General features: G+C 52.0%; 4 protein-coding genes across 5 annotated transcripts; 2 read left to right on the forward strand and 2 right to left on the reverse strand.

The window, feature by feature from the left end:
* Nucleotides 1-1,191: 1,191 nt before the first annotated feature.
* On the reverse strand, nt 1,192-14,900 carry FAF2 (Fas associated factor family member 2). The gene is made up of 11 exons (XM_042809425.1): nt 14,623-14,900; nt 9,492-9,560; nt 8,992-9,126; nt 8,256-8,332; nt 7,064-7,202; nt 5,668-5,753; nt 5,497-5,588; nt 3,876-4,053; nt 2,779-2,950; nt 2,408-2,551; nt 1,192-1,980 (listed from the first exon to the last, which is right to left on the reverse strand). Exons 1-11 carry the CDS (start codon nt 14,683-14,685, stop codon nt 1,798-1,800), a joined length of 1,338 nt encoding a protein of 445 aa, XP_042665359.1. The 5' UTR covers nt 14,686-14,900; the 3' UTR covers nt 1,192-1,797.
* A 473-nt stretch (nt 14,901-15,373) lies between these two features.
* On the forward strand, nt 15,374-22,283 carry CLTB (clathrin light chain B). 2 transcript variants are annotated; one of them, XM_042809427.1, is made up of 6 exons: nt 15,374-15,587; nt 17,511-17,557; nt 18,709-18,826; nt 19,089-19,200; nt 19,625-19,678; nt 20,167-22,283. In XM_042809427.1, exons 1-6 carry the CDS (start codon nt 15,404-15,406, stop codon nt 20,336-20,338), a joined length of 687 nt encoding a protein of 228 aa, XP_042665361.1. In that variant the 5' UTR covers nt 15,374-15,403; the 3' UTR covers nt 20,339-22,283. The 2 variants fall into 2 exon arrangements, with proteins under 2 accessions (XP_042665361.1, XP_042665362.1); XM_042809428.1 differs by lacking the exon at nt 19,625-19,678.
* Nucleotides 22,284-23,402: 1,119 nt separating this feature from the next.
* On the reverse strand, nt 23,403-24,028 carry HIGD2A (HIG1 hypoxia inducible domain family member 2A). Its single transcript, XM_042809426.1, has 2 exons — nt 23,870-24,028; nt 23,403-23,707 (listed from the first exon to the last, which is right to left on the reverse strand). The coding sequence occupies exons 1-2, from the start codon at nt 23,982-23,984 to the stop codon at nt 23,541-23,543; spliced, it is 282 nt and encodes a 93-aa protein (XP_042665360.1). The 5' UTR covers nt 23,985-24,028; the 3' UTR covers nt 23,403-23,540.
* Nucleotides 24,029-24,186: 158 nt separating this feature from the next.
* NOP16 (NOP16 nucleolar protein) lies at nt 24,187-26,324 on the forward strand. Its single transcript, XM_042809430.1, has 5 exons — nt 24,187-24,310; nt 24,409-24,523; nt 24,717-24,786; nt 25,541-25,647; nt 25,882-26,324. The coding sequence occupies exons 1-5, from the start codon at nt 24,204-24,206 to the stop codon at nt 26,023-26,025; spliced, it is 543 nt and encodes a 180-aa protein (XP_042665364.1). The 5' UTR covers nt 24,187-24,203; the 3' UTR covers nt 26,026-26,324.
* The last annotated feature ends 189 nt before the right edge of the window (nt 26,325-26,513 follow it).

Genomic DNA, 26,513 nt, shown 5'->3' on the forward strand with positions numbered 1-26,513 from the left:
TTATATATATATATATATATATATATATAAATATATATATATAATTTTTTTTGCTCTGTTACTTGCACATTTTACAGTTACCTCATTTTTCCCATGTATGTATTTGAAAAAAGGCTAATATATAGAAAAAAAAAAAAAGGTTCTTAAAGCTCTAAAAGTGTTTGGTTTTTTTTCCATTCCATTGGAATCATATTGGTTTTGTAGCATTTAACATAACTAGTATGTTGTATTATATATATGTGTATTATACTGATTGAAATTTTTAACAGATTTGTACTTTTTTTAAAATGAAAGTTGCTAGTTCTGCTTGACCAAGTAGTGCAATCATTATTTTTTTTAATGTTGTGGCTGATTTTGAGAGGGATATTCACTAATAAATGTATGATGTATACCAAGGCGCTGCGCCCGGCTGCTGTCGTGGTGTGGGCAGGCAGGGGCTGGGCTGGGCTGCCTGCAGGATCCCCCCTTCTCCAGCACGAGGAAGAGGCCCCACCTGCTCTGCAGGCAGTTTGGCAGCCCAAGGACCAAGGCAGAGCTGCTGCTGCTGCCATGGGCCCCACTGGCAGCAAGGGAACGGGCGTTCCTTTAGGAGAAAGAGGAGGAAGGGCTCTCCCTGCTGAAGAGGAACCAGGGTGCGCTCTGCAGCAATGTGAGCAAGGAGAGGCGTCCTCTTCTCCCCTACGTGCTTCACGGAGGCTGCACCAAGTGAAACACCATGGCCACCCATCCCACAGAGAGCTGGAGGAGCCGTAGGGAAGGAGGAGGTCCTGCTCCCTCTCCCCGTGGCCAACAGCTCCCCCAGCAGCAAGCCTCCCAGGCAGTAGGCTTATGCCCCCCTCCTTCAGCCCTCTGGGCTGTCCTTATTCCCATCTACCTCCATCAGGGACACCTGTCCCTGAGCAAACAACAGCTCTCCCTTGCACTCAGCCCAGGACATGGATGCTGCAGCCCAGCAGCAACCCCCACCACGGCCCCCCCCCCGCGGCACACACTACATTCGTCTTCAGCAGTTCTGCTGGCACATCATAACCAGTGACTGAAACGGTGGCCTCAAACCAGGCCAGAAGTTGGGCAAACCCACAGTGCTGGGAGCAGCAGCCATAGAGGCCCAGCAGGAGCTCCCTCCACCGCACTCTGTTTCAGCGGGGCAGCACGGCAGTGTGGTGTAAGCAGAAAGCATTGGCACAGACATGCTAGAGGCAGAGTTTATTACACTACGCAGGCTAAGAACCCTGGGCAAGGTCCCACACAGGTAAGAATCGAACCAGCTCTTTATCAAAAAGTTAATACTATAGTCAACCCCATTCTCCTTTGGTCATTACAAAGCAAGAGAAATATTAAAAGAAAAGTATTTATACAGAGAGGGAAGCTGAAGAAATTCTGTCCAGCCCTTTCCCAAACCCCACTTCCAGCACATTCAGGTGCCTGGTCTTCTGGCTGGCAGGAGCAGCAGAGTATCAAATTCTCACAAGATAACGGGTTGTTGGGGTTTTATTATTATTGTCATCAATAAAAGCAATAATTACCAAGAGCTGCCATTCCTGTTCCTCCCCTAGGAAGGGAGAGGGGCACCACCACATCCCCTCCCTCTCTGCCCTCTGAGTGTAGGGGAGGGCTGTGTACACGGGTGTGTGAGGACGTGCACACACTTCCTCTTGCCAGTGTGCACACACACAGCACGGCTGGCACAGGCATTGTGGTCTCTGATCCCTCATTTGTACGCAGTCTTTAAAAAAAAATATTGTATTATAATAATAATATGAATTTCTCTTCCAATTTGTGTCTTCTGGAAAAATGTCAATCGTCCGTGAGGTCCTGCACAAAGAGGACTTCCGTGTGGCTGAGTCCGGCCTCCTGCAGCGTGGGGGGGTTGGGCCACTCCTCTGTAGGGAGGCAGGGCAGGACACGGCGAGGGAAGTTGGCTTCAATCTGGAACTTCTCAGGGCTTTCTTTCAGGGAGAACAGGAAGTCGTGGATTACCTGGGAAAGAAGCACAGAAATAGCTGCCAGCCAGGGAAGTGATGATGCAGCCAGAACGCATCCACGGGATCTCACAGGGGAGGGGGTAAGTTTGGAAATTCACACCATCTGCGTTGTAGAAACAACACAGCCATCATGTGAGCGTGCATGAAATCGGACTTGTCATGGAATACCATCTCTGTCTCTTCCTATACCCCTTATTTAACAGGGAGCAATGAGAGCCTCAGCTTTTCAGAAGAGTATTTTTGTTCCATCTTTTTCCGTAATCCCTCTCTTCCAAATTGAAGAGGTTGGGTCCATGGACACCCTACTTAGCCAGAAACAACTCTGAGCAAAGGTCAATGGAACAAAAGCTTTGTCAAGCCACTTGTGGAACCTCTCAACCCAATCCACAACGAGAAGCCCGTCAGCTCTGCCCCAAGCTCACCGTCAATGACTGTGTGAAGTGGAATCGCCGCTCCACTCTGGAATCGTTAGGCAGCTTGAAAATGATCTTCACACTCTCTGGGTCATCAGGATGTGGCTCAGGAGGAAGGCATTCTGACTTCCGTTCCTTCTCCTCCTGCAGCGTCTGCAAAGTACAAAGTGAGGAAGGAGCAAAGCAGCACTGGGTGTGCACCAAGCTGACCTTCTTGCTTGTCCCTGGCAGCACAGCTGCTCCAGGCTTGGAGGACACACAAACCCAAAGGCAAGACTAGCAACTCCAGTCTGACAGGAACGTCCTACTGCAGACACTGCTCCTACACACAGTGAGCATCCAAAAGATGCCAGCCTCTCCAGCAGTCAGTTTGCACTCACCTGTCGCCGTCTCTCCTCTGCCAGTTTTTGCTGCTGCACTTCCTCCTCCTTTTTCTTCTTTCTCTCCCGTTCTTCCTTCTTCTTACGTTCTTTTTCCTGGTCTGCACGCAAGGATGCCAAATAAGCCTCATCTTGCTGCTGCCTCAGTACTTGGGTTTGGTTCCTCTCTTCCCTACAAACACGAGCAGGAAGTGATCAGGACTAGCAGGCCAAATAACGAAGGCAAAGCAGGCTGATAGCACAGCCTCAAATTCTCAGGAGCACATACGTCAGGTAATAATCCATTTAGAGTGCACACTACCATGAACTCCTAGAAGGCAAGCTGAGTCTCTGCACTCCCTGGCACACAAACTCCTCCCCTAGGTTGAGTTGAGATTAATTGAGCAAAAGATTTGTCACCCACTGCAGTCTGGCAGAACAGACAGATACCATATAAGCAGTGGCTATAATGTCAGCACCACACTTTACACTCCCCAGGGCTTTCTCTCCATCAGATTAACTCCTCGTTCATTCTAGAAGCCAGGAGCATCAACATGTGCTATGGGATCCTCCACAGAGAAGGGACAGACAGGAAACCAGAAGGTGACATCCCACAATGGAGAGCCTGCAAATTATTCCCACAGTTATCAGGGACAGGAGCTCACGTTAGCAAGGCACCAGTGGCAACGCAGCAAATGCTGTTAGAATTCATGACAGCCAGCCTAGGCAGCACCACTCAAAAAGAAGCTGGCTGCAAACACCAGCTCTCCTCCAACTCCTTCCTTCCTGCTTGGCTTCTGCTGACTATTTCCGACCTTTACCTGCAGCTCCAGCACACTGCAGGTTTGCTCCAGTTGCAGAGAACAGTAGAACAGTCAGCCTCACCTCTCAGCAGCGGGCCTGTATGGGCAACACACCAAACTCCCCAGCTATAGGGTCTCCTGAATTTATAGACCAGTGCTGCCACTGGGAAAAGGAGAGATCGTGGGCTGCATTCCAGAACTGGAGACACTGACCTACGTGTCTACATAGAGCATCTGGAGGGAGGGAGGGGGCAGAGCAGAAGAGCAGAGCCGGCCTCTGTAAGCCTGCGTCACTGCAGCTCGGTCCTGTCATACCTTTCCAGGCGTTCAGACACCAGGTATGTCTGGTTGGCATCCATGATGAACATGAGTTGATTAATAAGGTCGTCAGCCTGGATGAGGCCTTCTAGCCGCCCAACTACAGTCATCCTGCGATCTTTCAGCATGATCACAGCCAGGAATGGATACGTGTTCTCCCGCAGAGCCTGGGAAACTGGAAGATAGGCACAATCATCATCCCTTCCAGAAGGATCAGCAAGGAGTACAGCACAAATGTTTTCATCACAGCGGCCTGGGAGAGCAGATTCCAGAGCCACTATCTCTTCCAAAGCAGAAAAAGCCACAGGTTTCCTTTTGTCAACCAAAACCTGACAAAACAGCAGAACAAGGCGACTTGGAACATAGACACCAAGAGGATAAAAAACAAAAACAAAACCAACAGCACACACCAAAACAACTTTCAAGTTCTAAAATGTTTCTTGAATGTAAGTAAGAAATAAATTGCTCTGAATGGGCATTCAAAACAGGACAAGAAGTTCTGGGTTTAAACTGCAGGAAGAAAAACACAGGGAAGCGTTTGCTGTTATTAAGGATGGCTACGCTCTGGAAGACACTGTAATGGGGAAGAACGTTCATTGTAGACATTTCAGAACAAAATTAGATAATCTCTGCCAGAGACAGACCATCCTGAGGCAGGGGGGTTTAAGTTCAGCTTTCATATATGACCAATAGCAGGCAAACCTTCCCCACAGCTGACCACCCCCTCCTCAGAATATGCACAGCACGTCACACAGCTCAGAATCATCACTACTGATGGAGCCTTCCAAACTAAACCTGAGCACCCCACGGACTGCAGCCCCAATCCCTCCCATCCCAGCTTTCTGGACTGTGACTCTCAAGAACTGCAGCCATGAAACTGCAGTAAGTAAAAGAATGCCTGCTTAGAAAGCCAGACTCTGAGGGAGTTGACAGCTGGTAGCAGAACTATGAAGAAAGGAATAACACAGATTTAGCAGCAGAACTCCCAGCCTCTTGCCATGAACCAGGAGGGGTCAGAAGAAACACAGGAGGCACAGACAGAACTTTGGGAAAAGGCTCAGTTTGCTTTAAGACCCTACTGTAAACGCTGGCAGGCCAGGTATCAACAACCCTGGAAAGACAGTACTTAAAGACCTCATTGTGGATTGTTGAGGAGTCAAAAAGACTGTGTGTGGAGTAAAGGTGGCACTCAGCAAGAGAAAGAACATAGCCAACAAGTCACTCCTGGCCTAAGGCATAATCTGAACAGCATTAAAAGCAGTGCTAGTTAGATACTTATTTCTGCACTCAGTTTAATCCTGGGCACACACCCACCAACTCTCATTAACAAGCCACTGAGAGCAGCTTAAATGCCTGCAGTTAAGTACATGCAACTAGGACTGCCCAGAAACATAAGGAACAGTGGAGGTGAAGAGTAGTAGGTATTCCCCTGCAATTAACCAGGCCCTATGAGATACCACACAACAAACAGCATGTAGTTTCCCATACACTCCTGTAAGGTTCTCCTCTTCTTGCACAGAAACCAACAGAGCGTTTCAAACATGTCAATGTGTCAGAGAGCACTTGGCCTGTCCCAGTGTCACAGGGGACAGGTAAAGCCGAGGAGGGGCACACTCACCTCTGTATCCCTCTGGTTTATTGGTTGAGCAAGCCCAGAAGAGCATTCTAGTGTTTATGAGGGCGACCACCTCAGGTACGCACAGCGTATTGCTGGTGGATGAGAAGAGATTAGTGAGTAGATGTGCATTTCGGGTCCCAGGACAACAGTTTGGAAAACATTCCTACCTACCGGCAGAATTCATCCGTATCTTGGTGGTCATCTCCATGCAGATAAACCAACAGGAAGCGCAGCTCCCGCTTGGCATCATTCAGTGCCTTGGCATAAAAGCAGAGCAGATTAAGTTACAGGGTCTCCAGGGAAAGCAGCGCCCACAAGACTTGTGTGAAACAACTTGGCAACGTTCACCTGGGTCATTACTCTGCCAATAACCGCTTTTAACGAGGCATCAAATGGAGGATGAACATACCAGACTGTCCAACTCAACCCTCGTTTAAGAGGGCTACAACTATGCTCTTCCACATTCCTTTCAGGATGTGGCTTTGGAAAACACTGACCGCAGAGCCAGGTACACAGCTGTGCAAATTGACACCCCTGCACCTCCCCACCAGGCTCAGCTGGCACCAAACCGTCCTTCATGCCTCAGACTCACAGCAGGTAAGGCTGAGCTTTCCACTACAGCCTGTACAGGATGTAGCCAGACCACAACAAATGAAAAGGTAACGTTAAAAAAAAAACAAACAAAAAGAAAAGAGGCCAACTCAATAATGCTGTGGGCCCCAACAAAACAAACTCAGCAACAGAACTTTTTGCATACAGTCTCTGGATTCCACCCACCCAGGAGCATTTCTTAACAAGGCCACACAATAAGTGTACAATAGACTCCTTGTTTTACTGGCATGGAGTTTTGGTAGCCTAACCATTCCATGGTTATTTAAGTTTGGATTCCAGGCAAGACAGAGGGGCCTAGAAGAGCTGTGGAGGCAGCAAGCTCCATCACTGTGCAGCACGGAGCAGACAGACACCACATTCTTCTTTGGCACTTGGGAAGCAGTGCTGATCCAACTGCCTGCTGCAATGCTCAGCAGGAGGCCCTTCTCTCGGCCAGACAGAGAAGCTGCAGCAGAGGCAGCACCCACAGGGCCATCCTTTGTTACCAGAGAGCACCACCAGCCTTTGGAACTCTCACCTCACATTATTTCTTGAGCGGCTCCCTCTTTCAGTATTGAGGCCTTGCACCAAGTTCTGGAGTTGCATTATGATACAAGCCCAGGCAACCACTCCCAATTTGGTGAACAGAAGGACAGACTCTGGCACACCACATCAGTTTACAAAAACTAAGACAGGATTACAAAGAATGGCTGTTGGCTACAGAGCCCTACAGACGGTCGAGGAACAGTCAGCGCAGTTTCGCTTTCCAACTTTGCAGGCTTGGCACATCATCAAGCTGGCAGACACTTGTTTTCTAATACACTTGCTCACTAGCTCTCCCAGTACTCTGCTGAAGAGTTTGGAGACAAAACACTGGACTTTGAGAAGTGGTTTTGCCACACAGGCTCCGATACCATGCGGTACAATCCCCACTCGTCATCTCCCTCACATCCACACGCTGACACGTGACACTGACCTGGCTGTAAGTTCCCTGGTAGAAGACGGGGTGTATCCTCCCATATTTTTCCTCAAACATGTGAATAAATGAAATAATGTCACCCACTGGGTCAGTAACCCGACTGCGAGGATCAGGACGTATAAAACGCAGAGCAAACCTAGGAAGGAAGCAAAGCACACTGGAAATTCAGCTCACTGACTTTCTGAAGAACAGGTTTTCTTTTCCACAAACAATCACTGGCATTCATAAGAAGGGAAAACATCACAGTTGAGTCCCTTGAACGTTTGTTAATTAAAATTCAAATTGCACCTGCTCCAAAATGACACCACTGCAACAGAAAGGCCCCAGTCAAATATCTCGTTTCAGACATCAGCAAGTGTCTGATTTTTGGGTGATTAGCAGTTTTAATTTCCTCTGAAGCATCAGGCATAATCCACACCAACAGCGTAAGGCCTGAGGAATTCATTTGAAGGTGGGCTGTTAGGAGCAATAGTTTTTTCCAGGTAACATTGAAAACTGCACTTCTGCTATTCCAAGACCAACAATTCCAGAGCACAAAGACCTGCAGTAAGAGATTGCTACATGAGGACTACAATGAAGTAGGGCTGAAAAGTCCTAAGTGCACCACAGGTACCACTCTTGTTTAGTTTCTAAGTCATTGTATAGGAGTTATGCTGAAGAAAAAAGCCTTCAAGGGAAAAAAATAATATGAAGTTAAAAAAGAAATGCAGATAGCAGGAGTGCTCAATAGTCATCACCTTTCAACATTCCCTTTTCTCTCGACTGATTGCACAAAGAGGTAACATGAACAAGCAGCTACAGACACCAGAGGAGAAAAACAACCTGGTTCACAGTTGAGGTTTTACTTCAAATAACACAGATCAGCACAGGTTAACCTGGAGCCTGGCCCAGCAGCACAGTTTGACACCCCCTTCTGCCTCCCTTCCGCACTCAAACTGCAAAGTCACGTGGAGTTGAAATCCCACTTAAATATTTCACTTCCTGAGTCACAGAGCACTCATTTTTTTCCTGTAGCACATTTTCTTTCTTGCCAGGTGCTCAACAACACTGCACATTAAGCCAGCTGAGCAAACAAACAGAAATGCTCATCTGTCATGAGAGTTAAAGAGATCCAAGCGACAGAGGTACAGCCAAATCTGAGTGTGCCTTGATGCAATCAACACATGAGTCAGCAGGAAGAAGTGCTTACCTAAATATATCAAGTAATGTGTAATAGGTAAATCGGAATGGAAGCATTATGAAGTAGTAACCCCATCCTAAAAGGCCCTGCAATCACAAAAGAAAGAATTAGAACAGTGGAAACACCGTACAAACCAGCATCAAGCACACAGGCATACAGAGTACAGAGGCTCACATCATCACACAAAAACACGACCTCAGCAACACTTTATGGCTTTGAAAAAGCCCAATTTTAAGTGATTAATATGGCCTACCAGGAATTCAAAGTAACACTTCTGAGAACTGGTGTGACTACCTCACTAAGCAATAGTTTCACACTCAGTAGTTCTCTCAGCTGCACACACAGAGCGATTAATGGCAGTCTTGGAAGGGCAAATAAATACTTTTGTGACACACAAATGCAAGTAACTGAAAACTTGAGAGCTGGAGCTTTTTATGGGGTCTGAAAAGAAAGATCATCACTGCCATCAAGGGGGGATAGTTCTTCATCCCAGCAGAACCTATGGACAGGGAAGACATTCTATGACCTGAGAAAGGCTGCCTCATTGTGAATTACACAACAGAGAAAATGGCCGCAGAAGTAACAGTGGCTGAAGGAGTTGCCCCACATTTTGTTTTTAGAAGAAAAAACACTCAGAAAGGAGATAACAGCTTATAAAGAAAACAATTCCCTTCCCTATTTGTATGTCCTGTCGTTCACAGAGCAAACAAAGAAACAAGACAAAATCCTCTGTAAGATAACTTGCCCTTGGCTGCGGCCTTGAAACAACATAGCTGTAGATCCTGTGGTCTGCTGTATTGACCTGCAACGGCCGAGATGGAGGTGGGTTAAAGACACTTGGGACACCTTCTTGCTCATTTAACCGGTCCTGTACGGCTGCCTTTAAGACAAGGAAGAGCAAAGAAACATTTCAGACAATTAAGGGTACAGAATATATGAATATTTTGGACACCGACAATAAGTAGCATTTACCCACAGACCCAGAGCACTGCAAGTGCAACTCAGTAGTTCCTTCTTCGTAGAAAACCTCCTCCATGACAGCCCATATGTGCACACTACAGGGAAGTACACAGCACCAGACAAGCCACTGCAGCTCTAAGACCTCTGCTGCATAGTTCTGACAGTGGCTCTCCAGCAGCATCACAGTATCGTTATAGCAAGTTAGTAGTATAAATTCAGGGGCTAAAAGATGAAGTGCCACTATGAGGAAGCAGTTCCCACCCTGAAGCTCATGTGAAGCAGTACCTCTATGTTCCAGTTGTGCTGCTCCAGCGTGTGACGACACTGGTCCATGGACTCTATGCCAGTCAAGTCCTAAAGAAGGAGAATAAAAGCAACTGAGTGCCAGGGAAGCCTGTCTTACAGCACAGCCCTTCTGCAGGGTGCAGCTGGTGATGACTGCACACAAGGCAGGAACTTGACATACATCCTCACGTGCAATTTTATTGCGCCTTGCGCCCCTGTTAGTTGTCAGCATCCCCTTTTACTTCCACTTCCATCTTCCTGATTCCTTGCTTCCCTTTAAAGCCTCTGAAGCCATCTCGACAAGCTGACCATTTAGAATGCACCGAATCAGGACTTGCTGGAGGACAGAGTCTATATTCCCACTGTCTCTGCCATTCACGTGTTCCACACCAAGTGACACCATGGACAAATGCCCCACTGAGTGTCTGAGCTCAATTCCACCTTTTGAGCATTTCCTGGCTACCTTCTCACGATGTCTGAACAGATCTCTACCTTCTCCCCATCCACTGGGCAGAAATCATTCTGCTGGACAGAACTGGGCTGTTCAAAGCGTTGTTAACCATGTATTTGCAGTCGCTAGGAAAGCACTTCATATCACTGCACAGCAGCATATATTTATGAAAATAGTATTTATATTGCAAAGCCTTTCAATGGAAAGCTGCACAGTGAACATCATTGATAAAAGGACATCTTGGAAGATGTGGGATTTACCCAATTGTCTGACTCAACAATGGAGGCACACTGGGGGTACTTCAAAAACTCTGCAGACTTCTGATCACCGCTCCTTAACGCCCCTGAAATTCTGCTGCACTCGCAGAGTTCAGATAATTCACACCTCATTCACATCTCTGCCTCTCAGGACTATCTGTGGGCACTATTAACAGGGCTTCCTTTTTAAATTATGAAAAGTGCAGTAGCAGTTTCTGATCAGAAAACAGCACCAAAACAACAGCCATCCACAGCTATTGACAAACCTTTAACGAACGCGCTCTCTGCAGCGCCTGGCAGACTTACTGAGCTTCCCAGCGCCATGGGGCCAACTGCAGCCCCTCCTGGCCATCGCTGCAGCAACTGCCACGCTGATGGCCTGATCCCTCCAGCTCCTGAAATGGCACAACTCCACAGAGGTGCAGCTACTCTTCTTCCTTGCTGTCTGAATACATGCTCTCAACATGAAACAGAGGCGACAAAGCCACCCAAATGCCACTCTTCTGATCAGCAAAGCCACGCCGCAAAACGCTGCAGGGCAAGTGTAAGAAATTCCCTGTGCAAGGGCAACTAACAGCTGAACGCCTTTAGAACGGTACTTTGATGTGCTCTGTGAGACAGAAGGGTGTTCAGGATGTGCTGGAAGCCATGGGTTGTTCACAACAGCCTGCACACACCACCAAGACAGTTCAACTGCCAATCACACAGAGCTGGCTGCTAGATACTGATAGCGCTCATCCTCGCTTAGCCACTGGTAACTGTTTTCTCTTCTACAGTTACTGTGTCACCACAGCAGGATGAGAGACTTGACACAACATTTCCCATGCCACTCGTGGCAGTTCTGAGAATCTTGAGGCTATTCTGCCAACTCCTACCCACACAGGGAAGAAATGGGTATGCATTTATATCACCAACACTAAGAGAATAAAGCACCTTCACATCAGTCACTAACTGATATTTGCCTCCTCACTGGTAGTCTCTCATTAGCGCCTTCCTTCAAAGAAGATACAGTATCCTGTAGTTAAAAATAAAGTTAATCCCATTGAATTAGTGCTCTCATACAGAAACCTCCATACAAGAGTAGGTCCAAGCCCGGATAATAATATTTAGAAGACAAAACACTGTATCCAACAGAAGGCAGGAAAGCTCAGCGTTACCTTCTCCAACACCCCTCAGGGCAGAACGCTGTTCCACAACACACCCAGCTGCTGCTGGATGTCATTATTCGTATCTCTCGCCATCGAGATGCTGCTCAGAAGCCCACAGATCTCCTTAATACCCAAGTAGTGAAAAGTGCAATTCCACACTTCAAAGGAATATCCCTGCTGGACAAAGGTTGTAAGCTAGACTTATGAACTCGCACCCTCTGCAGATACGCTCCTGTGTTGAAACACTGCACAAAAGACACAAACCTGCAGGCCTCTAACTGGCACTGCTCTGAATTCCCAGCCCCGGAGAAAAGCCTACAAAATCAGGTTTCCAACTGTAAGGAATATCTGACTTCAAGCAGCAAGAAAGCCTTTAGCAAGAGAATTTCTCCTTGCATATCACAGCAAACGCATTTAGGAAAGATGTGATCGATACACGACGCGCTGGGTGGTACAGATCTCCGGAGTGTCTCAGTTTCCTCTTCCTCTTCAAAGAGGTTTTCAGCCCCAGGTGCTTGATTTTCCCCAGCTGAAGTTAGAGATGGTATCGTGAGCACTAACTTTGTCCTTTGCCAACAGCACTCCTTTTCTTTGCATTAGCCTAAGTACAACAGACATCAGCCCGAAGGTAATGGGCACAGATCAATAGTGCAGTCCTGCAAATGCTGCTCTGCTGTTCCTTCTGCCTCCCAAACAGAACTGCACCACCACAGCTTTCTTAAGCAGCTCACGTGAAGTTTCTCTCTACAGATGCCAAGACTGCCAAGTCCTGACAGATGAAAATTTAGATGCTTTTATTTTGTTTATATTAGCCAAGAATTCAGCAGGAAATGGGAGACTGAAAGTAAGCAAGAGTGATTTGCTGCTTTTACTTCATGTTTATCCCCATCATTGCTCCATGTAACATGTTGGTTTTTAAGCACACCATTCACCTATCACAGCAGGGTGGCAGGTGACCAGCCTATGCCAGCCCTGACCGTAGGAAGATGCTGCTGCTTTGACAGCTTTGCCAGTACAAGTATTTACACGTGCACTACCAAAACACATCATGCAAACATCAGCAGACTTAATGCAGAGTACGCATGCAAATTGTACCATTGTGTATTTAAGCAGTACAGTAACCCAACTGATAACCCAACTGACTCAGGCCAGAAGCAGGCATCCATTTTTCCCCCTTGGAAACGGTGATTTCCAGCACAAGGGCAGACAGTGAAGGACAGTGGTTATCTTCAACCAGAGCACCTGTTTATTGGGTGAATGACAGCAGTTCTTCCTCCACACTTGGCTCTTACATCTAATACTACTGAGGGCCTCCTGCTATTGCTTTCCTCACCGTTGCCACCTCTTCTCTCTTAACTCCTTCTGCTTTATTTACACGGCTGTGGCATGCCTTCTGTGAGAGCACAAAGCTCTGCCACCACAGAACTCTGCACACATTACGATGACAGTGCATTACAAACAGCGCTCCTTCAGGCAGCCCCACACCTTCTTGGAGTGGCAATCCCTGAAAAGTTTATAAGCAGTAGCAGCATACAAATGACTTTTAGCAAGACAGAGCCATCCTCCCCAGACAGTAGGAGCTACTGCATACACAATTCTAGCTAAAGAAAAGAAAAAGTATCACCAGAATTCAGCTATCGCACAGCCCCAGGGAAAAGCTAAGCCTGCGCACCCGAGCAGACGGGGCAGCAGGATGCTGGTGTTGAAGCCTTCTGGACTTCATCTCTCACATCAGGCTCCACACAGTTTGATAACTGCCAGTTTTCTCCCCTTTGTAGTCGAAGTGTTTCTCCATGTTCTCAAACCAGGGCTCAACAGGAAGCTGGACTGAAATATGGATCCTCCTCCTGAGTCCCCAGACTGCTCTCCATGGTAATACCAGGTAGAGGGAGGAAATGCACGGGATTCTTTCATTTCACAGCTGCCCACAGGGCTTTGAAAATAGCAACAGGGAAACTGATGAGTGCAGCTGGTCCTATCTGTCCAGATTCAGCAGGTTAAGCACTGCAATGTATTCCTGTAAAAGCTTCCCTCCAGCTCCTTTTGCTTATACATGTGATGCACAAGGCAACAGCATAAGCTTTATACACTTACCAGGGAGACAGCAATACCAGGAAAACAATTTCTAATGCTCTTGCACCTCATTCATCTATAAATTAAGATTGCCCGACACACTAAATGCGGGGTAAGCATTGAGACAGAACCTCTGTATTTAAAAAAAAAAAGTCAATCAAAGTTAAGGTTATAGAAAAACACCACAGTAGATTATTTCAGGAGGCTGTTCGATCCTCCTGGCTATGAGATAAAGGTTGGGAAACTGTCAGGAACAACGAGGAGCATTTGCACCTAGATCAGCCAAGGAAAGCAGGACTGGATGCCTCCAGGGACCCTTTAATCTACAGGTACCCACTGAGATACTATCTTAAAAAAAAAAAAAACAAATCAATACAGAAATATAAGACAAAAAATATATATACATTTATAAAAGCTGCAGTCACATAACACCAAATGATGCCTTACAATTCAAAAACAAACCTAAGACACCTGACAGTGGTTCTCATTGGCCAACAACAAAACAGACGAATTACTTTTCCCTGAGCAGATGCACTGGTTCAGCTTTGGGGCAGGTTTCTCTCCAGCAAACACATCTGCAGGTTGCCTCTTGTGGGTCCCCTGCAAACCAGAGGTTAAGCGACTAGCCCACGTAATGCAGCAAGCAGTGAGATCAGATCACTGCACTCTCCAGGGGCCTTCCCCAGCAGGCATTACCACACCGAGTGCATCAGGTACAGCTCTCTCAGAAGCCGGGCTCCATAGAAACTCACAGGCTAATTGAGCGTGCCAGGAAGGAGCTGCCACTCACCACTACCAAGAAAGGGACAATTTCAGATCTCCTAATTGAAACGGACAGGACTGGCCGCGTTGCTCTGCCCGCACGGAGGCAGCGGGTTCACTCAGCATTCATTTCCTGCCTCCCCAACGAGCGCTGATCAAACACCATTGCTAACGAAGCACTGGGGGCACAGCCCGTAGCGAAGCCCCCGACTGGCAGAGTCGAGGGACGCACGATCCCCGAGGGAGTCCCGCGCCGAACTTCCCCACCCTCGCCGGGGAACGGACGTGGGGCTCTCCCCTCTCGCCCCCAGCCCAGCCCGGGCCCGGCACCCCGTACGGCCGGACTCTCCCCGGGCAGAGCCCGCCTGAGCCCCCAGCAGCGGAGCAGGACGGCGGTATCCCAGCGGGGGCGGAGCAGGCCCGTGCCCCCTGTACAGCACCTGGAATTGCAGCAGCTTCTCGGTCTGCTCCGCCGTCAGCTCCCGCTCCTCAGGCGCCGCCATTTTCCTCCGCCTCTGACCCGCCGCTCCGTCACCCTCCGGAAGTGACGCCGCCCACTCGCACTTCCGCGCGGCTCAGAGGCCAGCTGCCGTTCGTCTGTCGTGACCGGAAGTACACGAGCACGTTCCGGAAATAGCCGAAGCACTCTCGGAGCTCTCCGGAAATACCCGAAACCCATTCACGGGGACCGCGTGCTTGACGATCCCTATTGGTACACGAAGGGTCCCGAAAGAGCCGTTCGGCTATTTCCGGAGACGGCCGAGAGCGGCAGCCGCCTGCGACAGTAGGCACGGGAGCGGGGCCAGGCCAAGGCGCGGTGCGGAGCCCCCCAGCAGCAACGTGCCGGTCCGGCAGTGGGGCGGGCCGCCGGCGCTCCCCGGGCCGGTTCTACCCACTCCCTTGTCTGCGGGCGGTGGCCCCACCCAAGATGGCGGAGGCGGAGCCCCCACCAAGATGGCGGCCACCAGCTGCCTGTGCCGCGGGGCTCCGAGCGTACGGAACCCGGCGGGGCCTCGGCCGGCCCAGAGCCCAGGGGCTGTGGCGGCACCCCCGGCTCCCACAGCCCGAGGAAAAGCTGAGCCGGCGCCGCCGAGAGCGGTGGGCAGGGAAGGGGGAGGAGGGAAGCGGGGCCGCTCCTCCGTGATGTCAGCGCCGTCGCCCCGCCCGCCGCCGCCGCAGTGACAGCTCCGCCCGGGCCGAGCCGAACCGAGCGGGCGGGCCATGGCCGACGACTTCGGCTTCTTCTCCTCGTCCGAGGGCGCCGGCACCGAGGAGGACCCGGCCGCCGCCTTCCTGGCCCAGCAGGAAAGCGAGATCGCGGGCATCGAGAACGACGAAGGCTTCGGGCCCGCCGACGGCGACTCGGCCTCCGCCCCCGCAGGGCAGGCGGCCCCGCCGGAGCCGGGTGAGCGCCGCGCAGCGCCGGGCGGGGCCTCCTCCGTGGGCACGGGGTGGGGGACGGGGTTTAAAGCGGGGCTGTGCCCCCTGTCTGCCCCCTGTGCCGTTACCCACAGGGCGGAGGGTCCCTCCGGTCTTTGAGATTCCCCCGAAGGGGGTCCCTCAAGGCTGCCCCTCGGCTATCTCTGGGGTTCCTCGTGGCATGCATTGTACCCCTGGCGTGTGCTGGTTCCTACAGCAATGGGCATACAGGATCCCCTGTGGGTTAGACCCCAACAAGGGCTCTCTGGGATCTGTGCTTGGTCCCAAAAGTGTTGGGGTTTCTGGAATGTGGGGATGTGGGTTAACTCCTGAGTGTGGGATTACCAGCTATGGAGCAGTTCTTCCTCAGGCTGGTTTCCATGGGTCAGACAGAGCCCCCATGTCCCTGCCTCAGTGCCCCCAGCTGGGGTATCATGAGGGACACTGAGGTAGGATGCAGGTATCCGTGGTCAGCTGGGTGGCCTCTACACTGCACTCATAGAAGGAGAGCTCTTTGGGGTGCAGAATGGAAAGCATTTCCATTGTGGATGTCATGGTCCTAGGCTCAGCAGGTAGAAGGTGTTAATCCTGATCTCAAGCCTCCACGTGAGCCCCAGCCCTGCTTTTAAGGGCTTCAGTTGATAATAGGCACTCAGAGATCTGTTATCCACACGGACAGAGGGATACCACTGCCCTCTTGCTTCTGATGCAGGCAGGTCCCCAGGGTCTCTTTGGCCTGTCTGTAAAATGGTGGTTTTTTCACCTCTCTACTTACAGAGCCGCAGAGTCAGATCTGGGCCCAGAGAGCTGCTGACAGCCTCAATGCTAAATGCAGTCAGGCAGGCTGGAGCTGGATTTAGTTGGAGCTGCAGGGTGAGCACCATGGGGACAGTGCTCCCTTGAGGTACGCTAGAGCTGTGCTGAGGCTGCGTGTGCCTGCAGCCAGGATGGCCAGCAGAGGCCCTGTGGTTGAGCATGGTCATCACTGAGGAGAGCTCAGGGCCTGGATTCTGCTTTTGTTAAAGCCTCTTTGCCCAGAGGCAGAGGGCCACATGCAAGGCATCAGTATGCAGCTCTTCAGGCTGAGAGGGAGGAAAGTGTGCTGCACTGTTGCTGTGAGCTTTGTCCCTGGCAGTGTTGCATTCCTGCCGCAGGCACAGAGCAGTTTTGCCTCTGCTGGGCACTCGGCTGACAGCTTCTGGGTCACCCATCTGTGTGCTGAGGGAAGCAGCTGCTGCCTTTTGCAGAGCTGAAGTTGGTCGAGTTGTTTTCCTATAGCCAGAACATGATGTCCAGCTCCGTGCCTGGAGGAGTTTCCCTAATCTTCAGAAAAGATTTAAAAAAAAAAAAAGGCAAAAAAGCAGTGAAAACACTGTAAAGACATAAAGTGCCCTGGAAGTTTTGTCTGGGAAAAAGGTGCTGACCAACTCCCTCCATGGATGGGAGACCACAGCCTGGCCTCAGGAATGGCAGGAGTCTCCACACATCACATTCTCTGCAGCAGCAGCTCAGGGAGGGTTTGTTGGGTTAATGGCTCTGGACTGCAGAGCAGCACACTGTCTTCTTCCCATTGCTATCCTGGACAGGCTGTTTGAGGCCAAGGGGATTTGGGGACTGCTAGAACTGGACAGGGCCAAGTATGTTGGGAAGGAGTCCTCCTCTAGATACTGGAATCTTGCTAGCCCCAGCTTGAGCTCCAGCACACAGCTCTGCTGGTATCCATTGCTTGGAACAGCATAGGGTCTTTAGTCGGTGACCGATATATGTGAGTCTGTTGTGGATAGGTGTGTTGGGTTGTAAATGGCACATCTGCATCCCCAAGGAACTGGCTTGTTTCTGTCTCATGAACCCCAGCTCCTCTGGGATCACTTCAGTTGCCACAGTTTTTTTCTCTTCCTTATTTTTCTAGCTGGTTTCCAGAATGGAGGAGCCACTGTCAATGGAGATGTTTTTCAGGTGAGAGCTCAGGCCCATGTTCTGGCCCGGTGGTACCAAGAATGATTAGGTGGGTGTGGGACCAGCATGCAACTGCTCTGCCTTTGGGATTGCTCGTGCTCTTCAGCTCCAGAAAAGCTGGTGCTCCTTGAAAAGTTTGGGTCTCATGGTGGATCCCTGACTCCTCTTTCTCACCTATGCTTGAAAGACAAGATATGGTCCGTCTGCCATGGCCCAGAGTTTATTAGTTGGAGACTTTGAGACTGAATTATGCTGGTTCAGATCCTGCCCCAAATCTGTTTGTAGGTGGCCTGTGCTCTGAAGGAGTGCCTGAGCTCTAAGGGAAGATTGCAAACCCTCCATTCTCTACAAACCCCTCTTTTTCCAGCCTGGAAATCTCCTGGAGGCCCTCAGTGGTGTTTGAGAACATCTTCTGACAGTCCAGATCCAGGACAGGGCTTCCAGAGGCACTTGCTCTGCTAACACATGGCTGTAGCCTTACTACCGAGTCCAGCAGCATCTCTCATTAAACTTGCTTTCCTCATGGCTGAGGGTGTTTCAGGGGGACACCTGCATGGGTCTCATCTCCCTCCATCTGGGAGCCTGCAGCCAAGCTGTGCAGGGTACAGGAGAAGCTGTGCCAGCTCCTGACGAGCCTCCTATGCATTGTCTGTGCCTAGTCTGCGGGATGATAATCACATCAGAGATGGGATAGAGTTAATTAGATTGCGGATCTTGGAGAAGAGCCATAATCCCCTTGCTTAGCTCCATGTCAGCCAGCAGAAAGTTTTAGGAAAGGTGCTGATGTGGCACAGAGCATGATGCTGGGCCTGGTGGGAGCTGTGCAGGCTGCTCAGCTTGGAGAACCACAAGAGGCTCCTGCTTGTGGGCTGCAGCACAGGGTGGTGTTCTCATGGGCCCTGCCTCACTTGGGCTTGTTCTGTCTGTTGAGGCCCAGCCTAAGATGGCACTCATTCTTGGGGCTGGGACCACAGTTTGAGCACTGCTTTGGAGCACTGACAACTGTACTGGGCTGTCACCAACTCTACATATCTTGGCTTGTCTTGGTGCTGGGAGCCTGGAGTCCTGTTCAGTATTGTCAGCCCACTGAGAAGGCTGGGCTGGGCTGTGTGAGGAGCTGATGCTAATGGCGAGGTGTTTGCATCCTGCAGGAGTCCAACGGCCCCACAGATGCCTACGCAGCCATAGCCAAGGCTGATCGGCTGACCCAGGAACCTGAGAGCATCCGCAAATGGAGGGAGGAGCAGAAGAAGCGCCTGGAGGAGCTGGGTGAGACCCAAGGCTGTGTGTGGCCACTCTAGTTGCACCACAGGACGTGGTGATTGAGGTCCTTGGGATCCCTTGCCTAATGGTGATCCTGCTGCACCCAAGATGTGCCTTTTGCCTCATGCCAAGTGGGTGCCCCCACCAAAAATCTGTCTGTGGAGGCAGTGACACCTTTCAGAGAATGTTCTAGTGGGGGCTGGGAACAAGTCTGGGGTGTCAGTGGGTGCCAGTCTGTCTGATGGGGTCTGTCTCACCCTGGTCTTAGATGCAGCATCGAAAGTGACCGAGCAGGAATGGCGTGAGAAGGCCAAAAAGGACCTGGAGGAGTGGAATCTGCGTCAGAATGAGCAAATGGAGAAGAACCGAGCAAACAACAGGTATGTTGCATGGCCTCTAGGGTTGAGACTGGCAGGGCTCAGTGGGAGCAGCTGTTGCAGCTAGATGTGCCTTCCTGTAGTAACCAGGGAGCTCTGTCTCCACAGTGGACCCAGCCTTGCAGAGGCAGGGCTTTGCCAGACCATGCCCCAGTACTCCAGGCAGCTCTGGTGGCCCTTCAGAACTGCTCTGGTCCCAGCTGAAGGCTGGGGGAACACAGTGGGATTTGAGGGACTCCTGTCCCATGTGTGGGAGGGGTTGGGAAGCTATGCAGCCCTGTTATTGCTGGCAGGTTTTTCTGATGCTGTGTGTGGCATGATGAATGGGTCTGTGGGAGGATGCTAACCCCCACTCTGTTTCTCTCTTTCTAACCCTCTGCCTGCCTGTCTGCTCTACGTTCTCTCTCTGTCTGTGCCTCGGGGCTAGGATCGCTGACAAAGCCTTTTACCAGCAGCCGGACGCCGATGTGATTGGCTATGTGTATGTGTGCCTTACAGACCATATTCTGCCCTGCACGGTCTGGGGTCCTTGCCTCAGCACTTTGGCTGCCCAGTCAAGGAAAGGGGGGATGCTGGGAGGTGCTGGGCCCTGGTGAGATTCCAGAGGGGGAATGCTTCAGCTGAGCACCTCCAAATGCTTAGGAAGCAAGCAGAGCTCTTGAAATTGCCCCCCGGTGGAGCTGGTTTAAGAGACAAAGCTGTGGAGTTTAGGGCTTTTAAGGGAGTGTCCTGGGGGAGGAGAAGTCTTGAGAGCAGGCAGACGCCCCCCTGCTTCTGGATGAACGTTGTCTTAGGTGAGTGCAGCCAGCAGCAGCCTTGACCATCCCAGATCTCTGGATCCTAGAGGATGCTGTGTTCATTGTCTGGAGCAGTGAGACAGGAAAATGGGGACACAATGGGTTCCCAGAGGGGAGGGTCTTCTCAGAAAGAGTTCTGCCAGTGACAACCCAACCCTCAACATGTCTGCAGGGCCTCGGAGGAAGCATTCCTGAAGGAGTCCAAGGAGGAAACCCCAGGCTCAGAGTGGGAGAAGGTGGCCCAGCTCTGCGACTTCAACCCTAAGAGCAGCAAGCAAAGCAAGGATGTCTCACGGATGCGCTCGGTGCTCATCTCCCTCAAACAGACACCCCTGTCCCGCTAGCTGCCAGCTGGCACAGCCAGGAGTGCAGCAGGGCAAGGCCCTTCCCCTTGCCTTGCTGCTCACCAAGGCAGATGGCTTCACGGGGTCAGCCCACACAAGGGGCCTATGCCCTGCCTGCCCTCTGGTCTCTGGTGTGCACCTTGGCTGTGCTCAAATCAATGGTTGTAACTCTCCCCATGGTTTTCCTTTGCTTAAAAGGTTCATTGGTCTCTTTTTACACTTATTTATTACTGTGGCATTTCCCTGGGAAGCGACACTGGGTGGCAGAGCTGAGTTAGCAGAGGAGCCTCCAGCCAGAGTCACGCCCCACTGCCTGGCAGGGTGAGAAGGAGAACACCTCCTACGCGGTGTCCTCCATCTCATCCAGGGCTGCACTCAGAGCAAACTTGCCCACCTCCTGCCTGTGGCATGACAGCCCTTTGTCTGGGATTGGGTCCCTGGGGCAGAGATACTGGGGGGACCTTGGTTCCTTTCTGCCCTCCTGTGGGGGTTTTAGAGCAGAACTGGCTGTAGGGTTGGGGTTGAGCAACAGCCTAAACTCATCTCCACAACACAAGATCCTACAGGGAGCATGGCAGCAGCATGATGCCACAGGGCTGGTGGGGACGGAGGGGTGAGTGTGGGCACTTGACCTGGCCATGCATCCCAAAAAACTGGCAGTTGCAGTGTTGATATCCCGGCTGTCTGTGGGGCTGCTCTTGGCAGACAGCTCTGTGGTGCAGGGTGCTGAAAAGAGGCCACAGGACAAGCATGCAGGAAGCTTCTTGACCCTCCTACAAGGCCACTGGCTGTTGGGAAGATGGAGTGCTCAGCTTTGGGGGCCCTTGGCTCTGTTTTGTGCCTTCTCCTACTTCGAGGGAGGCAGCTGGAGGCTGTATGGCTGTAGGGAAGCAGGTGGCAAGGTCCAGCTGCTGTGGGACAAGTCAAACCTCCAGCTCCCTCACCCAGAGGCCCATAACAGGATTAGGCAGAGGTTTGGGCCTACGGCTTTTGCTGTCCCTGGAGAACAAATCACACATCTGTCTGCAGCTGGACAGCTGCTCTGTGGCTTCAGTTTGGCCCACATGCCACTGGATTTGCACACCAAAGGCAGCATGGCAAGTTGCAGGTCCTGCTCATTGCCTCATCAGGTGAACTTTCCAGCCCAAACACCTGCTTTCTCTCCTCGCTTGGCAGGACTGGCACCAGCCCCTCTGGCTCTGAGCCCCAGCCCTGGAAACCTGCAGAACTGGTTAGCTGTAGGAGTGTTGATAAGGTCTGCTTACACCTTGCAGCAGAGCAGCTTCTGTGAGCTTGTGCTCTAGGACCGGCCTGTTGTGGATTGGGGAAGGGCCTGCAGCAACAGTCTGAGAGGACATGGAGCAGAGAGCATAAACCATTTGTCAAAGTTTTGCTGCAGAGCCCTGCTCCACCAGTAAATTCAGTACATACAGCTCTTTTGCAGTGACAGCTCCACAAATCAAGGTTGTCTGCCCTCTTGCTGTGTAGGCACAGGCTCATAGGCACAGCAGTAGCTCTGCAGCTGCCTGACAGGCCTGGAGAATGCTGTCATCTTTGGTAGTGGGCTGGAAAAGGGAATGGGTGTGTAGGAATAATTGTGTTTTGTGCTGGAATCGTGCCCCTTGTCTGAATGGCTGATCACTCCTCCTCTGTGTCCCTGCACTGCAGCACATATAGGCATCTCTGCTGTGGTGCAGGATGGACCCAGGGATCTGGCTGCCTGTATCTGCCTTTCTTTGCAGAGCAGATAGAAGAGCCTCTGGCTGCGCTCTGGGCCTGCAGTCCTAGCAGGTAGCCAGGCTCTGCAGTCCCCTGGCTGCCATGCACCCTATGTTGGGCAGGGCATCTTGGGGAGCAGTGCCCACTGCTGTTCTACATCCCTTTGGCTTTGGTATATGTGACTGTTCAAATCACCTGTTACAATAAACCGACATCTCCAAACTGACCCTACAAGGCACTGTTGTCTTTATCCTTCAGCATGTGCACTAAGGAGAATCCATACCTGCAAAGCCTGCAGAAAGGACAGTGCTGTAGAACCACATCCTAGGGCTACACGGTTTGCTCTGAGCTGAGACAAGCAGCAGCAGCAGGATGAGAGTGTAGCTGCTGTGCTCTGACCACAGGCATGTGTGCTTACCCAGACATGCTGAGCAGACTTGGGCAAGCTGCTCCTGAGCCTCCTGCACCACAGCAGCCATCCAAGCAGCTTCCTGTCCTGTGGAACTCCTGTCTTTGGCTGCAAACGGCTTTGCCAATGGGCCAAGCTCACAAGTCTGCACAGCGGTTCCTCCACACACACCCTGCCCACAGTTGTCCAGGCTGGCAGCAAAGCTTCTGGGAAAGATTTACAAAGCAGCTAATGAAGAAAGTGAAGAGCAGCCTGGGCACGTTCCCCACAGCGGGCTGTGTGGGTTCCCTTGGTGCTGGGAAATAATGTAAACTGTGGCACTCAGGGCCACCTGTGAAGATGTTTGCCAAACTGAGGGAAACAGCTCCTTCTGGGAATGCTGGATCTTGCCCAGCAGTTGGTCCCAACTCATGCGATGCAGCAAGTTGTGCAGAAGTGACCTTTCAGTAAAAGCAGCTAAATATCAGTGCGTTCTGGAGAACGCAGTCTGTTCAGGAACCCAAATTCCCACACTGTTTGCACAGGTGTTACACCTTGTGTCCTAGTTATGACCTAACCACAGCCCAGAGGCAGCAGCGCCCACTCCTCTCACACTGCTGACTTTCTTGACTCCGCAGTGCTCTGCAATCCCGTACTGCTCAGCACCTTTGCTGCAATTCACTTTGTTACTCATCGGCTGCAGCTGGACGGATTGCACCTTCTCCCCAAATAACTCATGCACTGATTATGAACTCTGCCCTGCCCGGATCAAACCACAAATGGAGCCATTCCTTCCCACCCAAGCAACGCATTTCTCAACTGCTTTTACATAGCCTGATTAAAGCCACACCTCGGTGTGGAGAGGCACCACCAAGCAACAGAGGAGCCAATTTCAGCAGGCGGTGACAGCAGACACGGGAGATCTCAGGGAATCAAAGAATCACCGCAGCCCAAACGTGAGGTTATCAGCAGAGGTATATTAGCCACACTTCGACGCTATGTGACGCGCAGCATCTCCGACACCGGCTCCAACGCACCGCAGCCGTCTCACGCCCGCAGGCAGCGCCGGTCCTCCAGCCGTGCCGCTCCTCGCGCTCAGCTCCTGGCCTTGAGGGCGGTGGCCACCATGCCGCCCAGCAGAGCCGCGATGGTGAAGCCCTGAGCCATGACCCGCGCCCGCATCATCAGCTGCGAGTGGCGCGTGTTGCCCCTCTTGAAGCTGATGAGGCCGTAGGTCAGCACGCCCAGGGTGCAGAGACAGCCTGTGGGGGACGGACGGACAGACAGACGGACAGACAGACGAACGGACACTGAGACGAGTCCGACCCAGCCCCAGTCCCCCCCTGCCCCCGTCTCCCCGAAGCCCCGCAGGGAGCAGCGCCCACCCCCGGCTGCCGGGGCTTAGCGCCCTTCCGGGCCCTCACCGAGGGGCACCAGCGGGTTCTCGCGCGTCTTGCGCCGGAACTTGTCCGCGAAGCCCTCATCGCGGTACACCGGCATCGGGATGGGCTCCAAGGGCGGGGGAGAGCCGGCCGCCATGGCTGCGGCCGCGGGGACAGCGAACGGTGCGACCCTTCCCGCCCGCCGTAGGCCGGCTCCCGGCAGAGCCACGTGACCCCGCCGCGGGGTGTGCCGGGAGCTGTAGTTCGCGGCCTGGGCGGCATCGCGGCTGTTCCCTCACGCGAGACTCCGCTTCCCGTGGTGCCTCGCGGCGAGGCCCGGCCCAGCGGTGCGGCCCGACGGCGGCGTGGGGCAGCCATGCCGAAGGCCAAAGGGAAGAACCGGCGGCAAAAGTTCGCTTACGGCCTCAACCGCAAGCGGCTGTACCGCAGCGCCCGGCGCAAGGCCGCGCCGCGCATCGAGTGGTGAGGGCCGGGGGCGCGGTCTGCGCGGGTGCGGGGGGCGCGTACGCACCGCGCGGGGCGGTGATCGCAGCCCCTAAGCCGTGCCTGTCCCCGTGCAGCTCACACATCCGCCATGCGTGGGACGCGACCAAGTCGGTGGCGCAGAACCTGGCCGAAATGGGCCTGGCCGGGGACCCCAACAAGGCCGTCCCCATCGCCAAGAGGCGTCTGCAGGTGAGCGCGGGCGGGACGGGCTCTCGTGGGCGCGTCTGTGGTCTGAGCTAAATGGGGAAATACGGGAAAAAAAAAGCTTTATTTTAGACGTGGGAGATGTCCCGGTCCGTGGACCTTTCAGATCTGCGGAAGTAACGTGTTGGCAGCCCTCTCCAAACGCACTTTTCTCGAGGTGCTTTTTCTCTCAATGCAGAGGATGGAGACGGAGAGTGATGGACAGGAGCAGGAGAAGATGCTGGTGCGGAAGCCCTACGTCCTGAGCGGTCAGTGCTGCGCTGTGGGGGGCTCGGGTCGGGAAAGCTGTTAGTTCTCATACAAACTCTGATGCAATTGTTTTAAGGCCATTACTGGAACAGGCTGCCCAGAGAGGTTGTGGATGCTCCGTCCTTGGAGATGTTCAAGGCCAGGTTGGATGGGGCCCTGGGCAGCCTGGTTTAACATTAAACGTGGCGGTTGGTGGCCGTCCATGTGGCAGGGGGGTTGGAGATTCATGATCCTTGAGGTTCCTTCCAACCCTGGCCATTCTGTGATTCTATGAAGGCTTGTGAGTGTGCACAGCAGGTTCCCAGCCAGGCTGGAGCTGAGCTGGAACAAAAACAGCTCTTCTTCCCAGCCTGTCCTGTCCTGTGAGTTTCCTTTCTCTCCTGTGCTGCCTTTTTCCACCTGCTGCCTCAGTGGGCATCTTGTAATTCTGAGTCCAAACTCAATGATGTCCCACACCAGTGAGACAAGAACCTGTGGCTGCCCTACTCTAAGTACAACAGCAGTGCTTTAGCAGTCACACACCACAGCAGGGGTGGCAGCATCTCCACTCCTTCCTCACAGTGTGAGCTGCAGGGCTGCGTGCCTGCAGCATTCGTTCATTTTCCTCACTGTCTCATTCATTTTCCTTCTCGGTTGTGCTGGGCAGTGAAGCATGCAGGCACAGAGCTGTGCCGCAGAGGCTCAACTCAGGGAAGTGCTGCTTCCCTCCCTCCCCTGCCTGCCTGCATCACAGTGCCTCTACCTTCTGCCTAGAGATGGAATTTGAGGCCAGTCTTCCTGAGAAGAAGTCAAATACGCTCTCAAGAGACCTCATTGACTATGTGCGGTACATGATACAGAACCATGGGGAGAACTATAAGGTAAGCACTGGGTGCCTCAAAGCAAGGAACAGCTCGCTTCTGGCTCTTCTGCATGGTGAGAGTTGCCACACATCCCTGCCCTGGATCTTGGTTTGTCGTCAGCTGATTTCTAAGGGGAAATAGTGCTTTGAACCTCAGCCAGAACCTGGCAGGCACTGGCTGCAGCCTGCCTGGAGCGTGGCCGTGCAGATCCGTGTTTGCTGTTCCTCTGATGTATTCTCGGCTTTGTCACAGGAAATGGCTCGTGATGAAAAGAACTACTACCAGGACACTCCCAAACAGATCAAGAGGAAGATCGGTGTGTACAAAAATTTTTATCCTGAGGAGTACAAGGATTTTGTTGCATCACTCAAGCAGGAGAAGATGGATGTGCAGTGACTGCCCCTTTTTGTCCTCCAGTTTGCCTGCAAGCACAGACTTGGTGCACCGTTTGTGAACCACAGGCAGGTGACTGTCACTTGTCGGCTGTGGCTTCTGGGTAGGCTGAGCTGTGCAAAGCTTCTGGTGATGGAGGAAGGACCTTCATTAGACAGAGTTATATAAGCAGGCATGAAAGACTCTTGACTGAGGCTTGTGGCATGCAGACTGAATGTGCCATGCCACTCCCTTTTTTCTGAGTGCAAGCCAGCGCTTTTTCCACCTTGTTAAAATAAATTACTGCTTCATGCTGGTGGGAATGTTTTGCCTGTGGGCTTCCATTCCTGTTAGAGCTCCTGGCACTGACGTGTAGTACACAGGCAGCAGATATGCATTACCCTCTGTGGGTGTGGGGCTGGCGACTGCAGGGGCTAGGCAGAGCCCTTGCTGATTTCCTTGTAAGCAGCAGGGGCTGCTTCCCCCAAAGCAACCTCTTTGCCTCCAGTTCG

Source organism: Centrocercus urophasianus, unplaced genomic scaffold (genome assembly GCF_019232065.1).
Source record: "Centrocercus urophasianus isolate 14NV4802_14NV808 unplaced genomic scaffold, USGS_Curo_1.0 seq_1197, whole genome shotgun sequence".
Taxonomy (NCBI): Eukaryota; Metazoa; Chordata; class Aves; order Galliformes; family Phasianidae; genus Centrocercus; species Centrocercus urophasianus.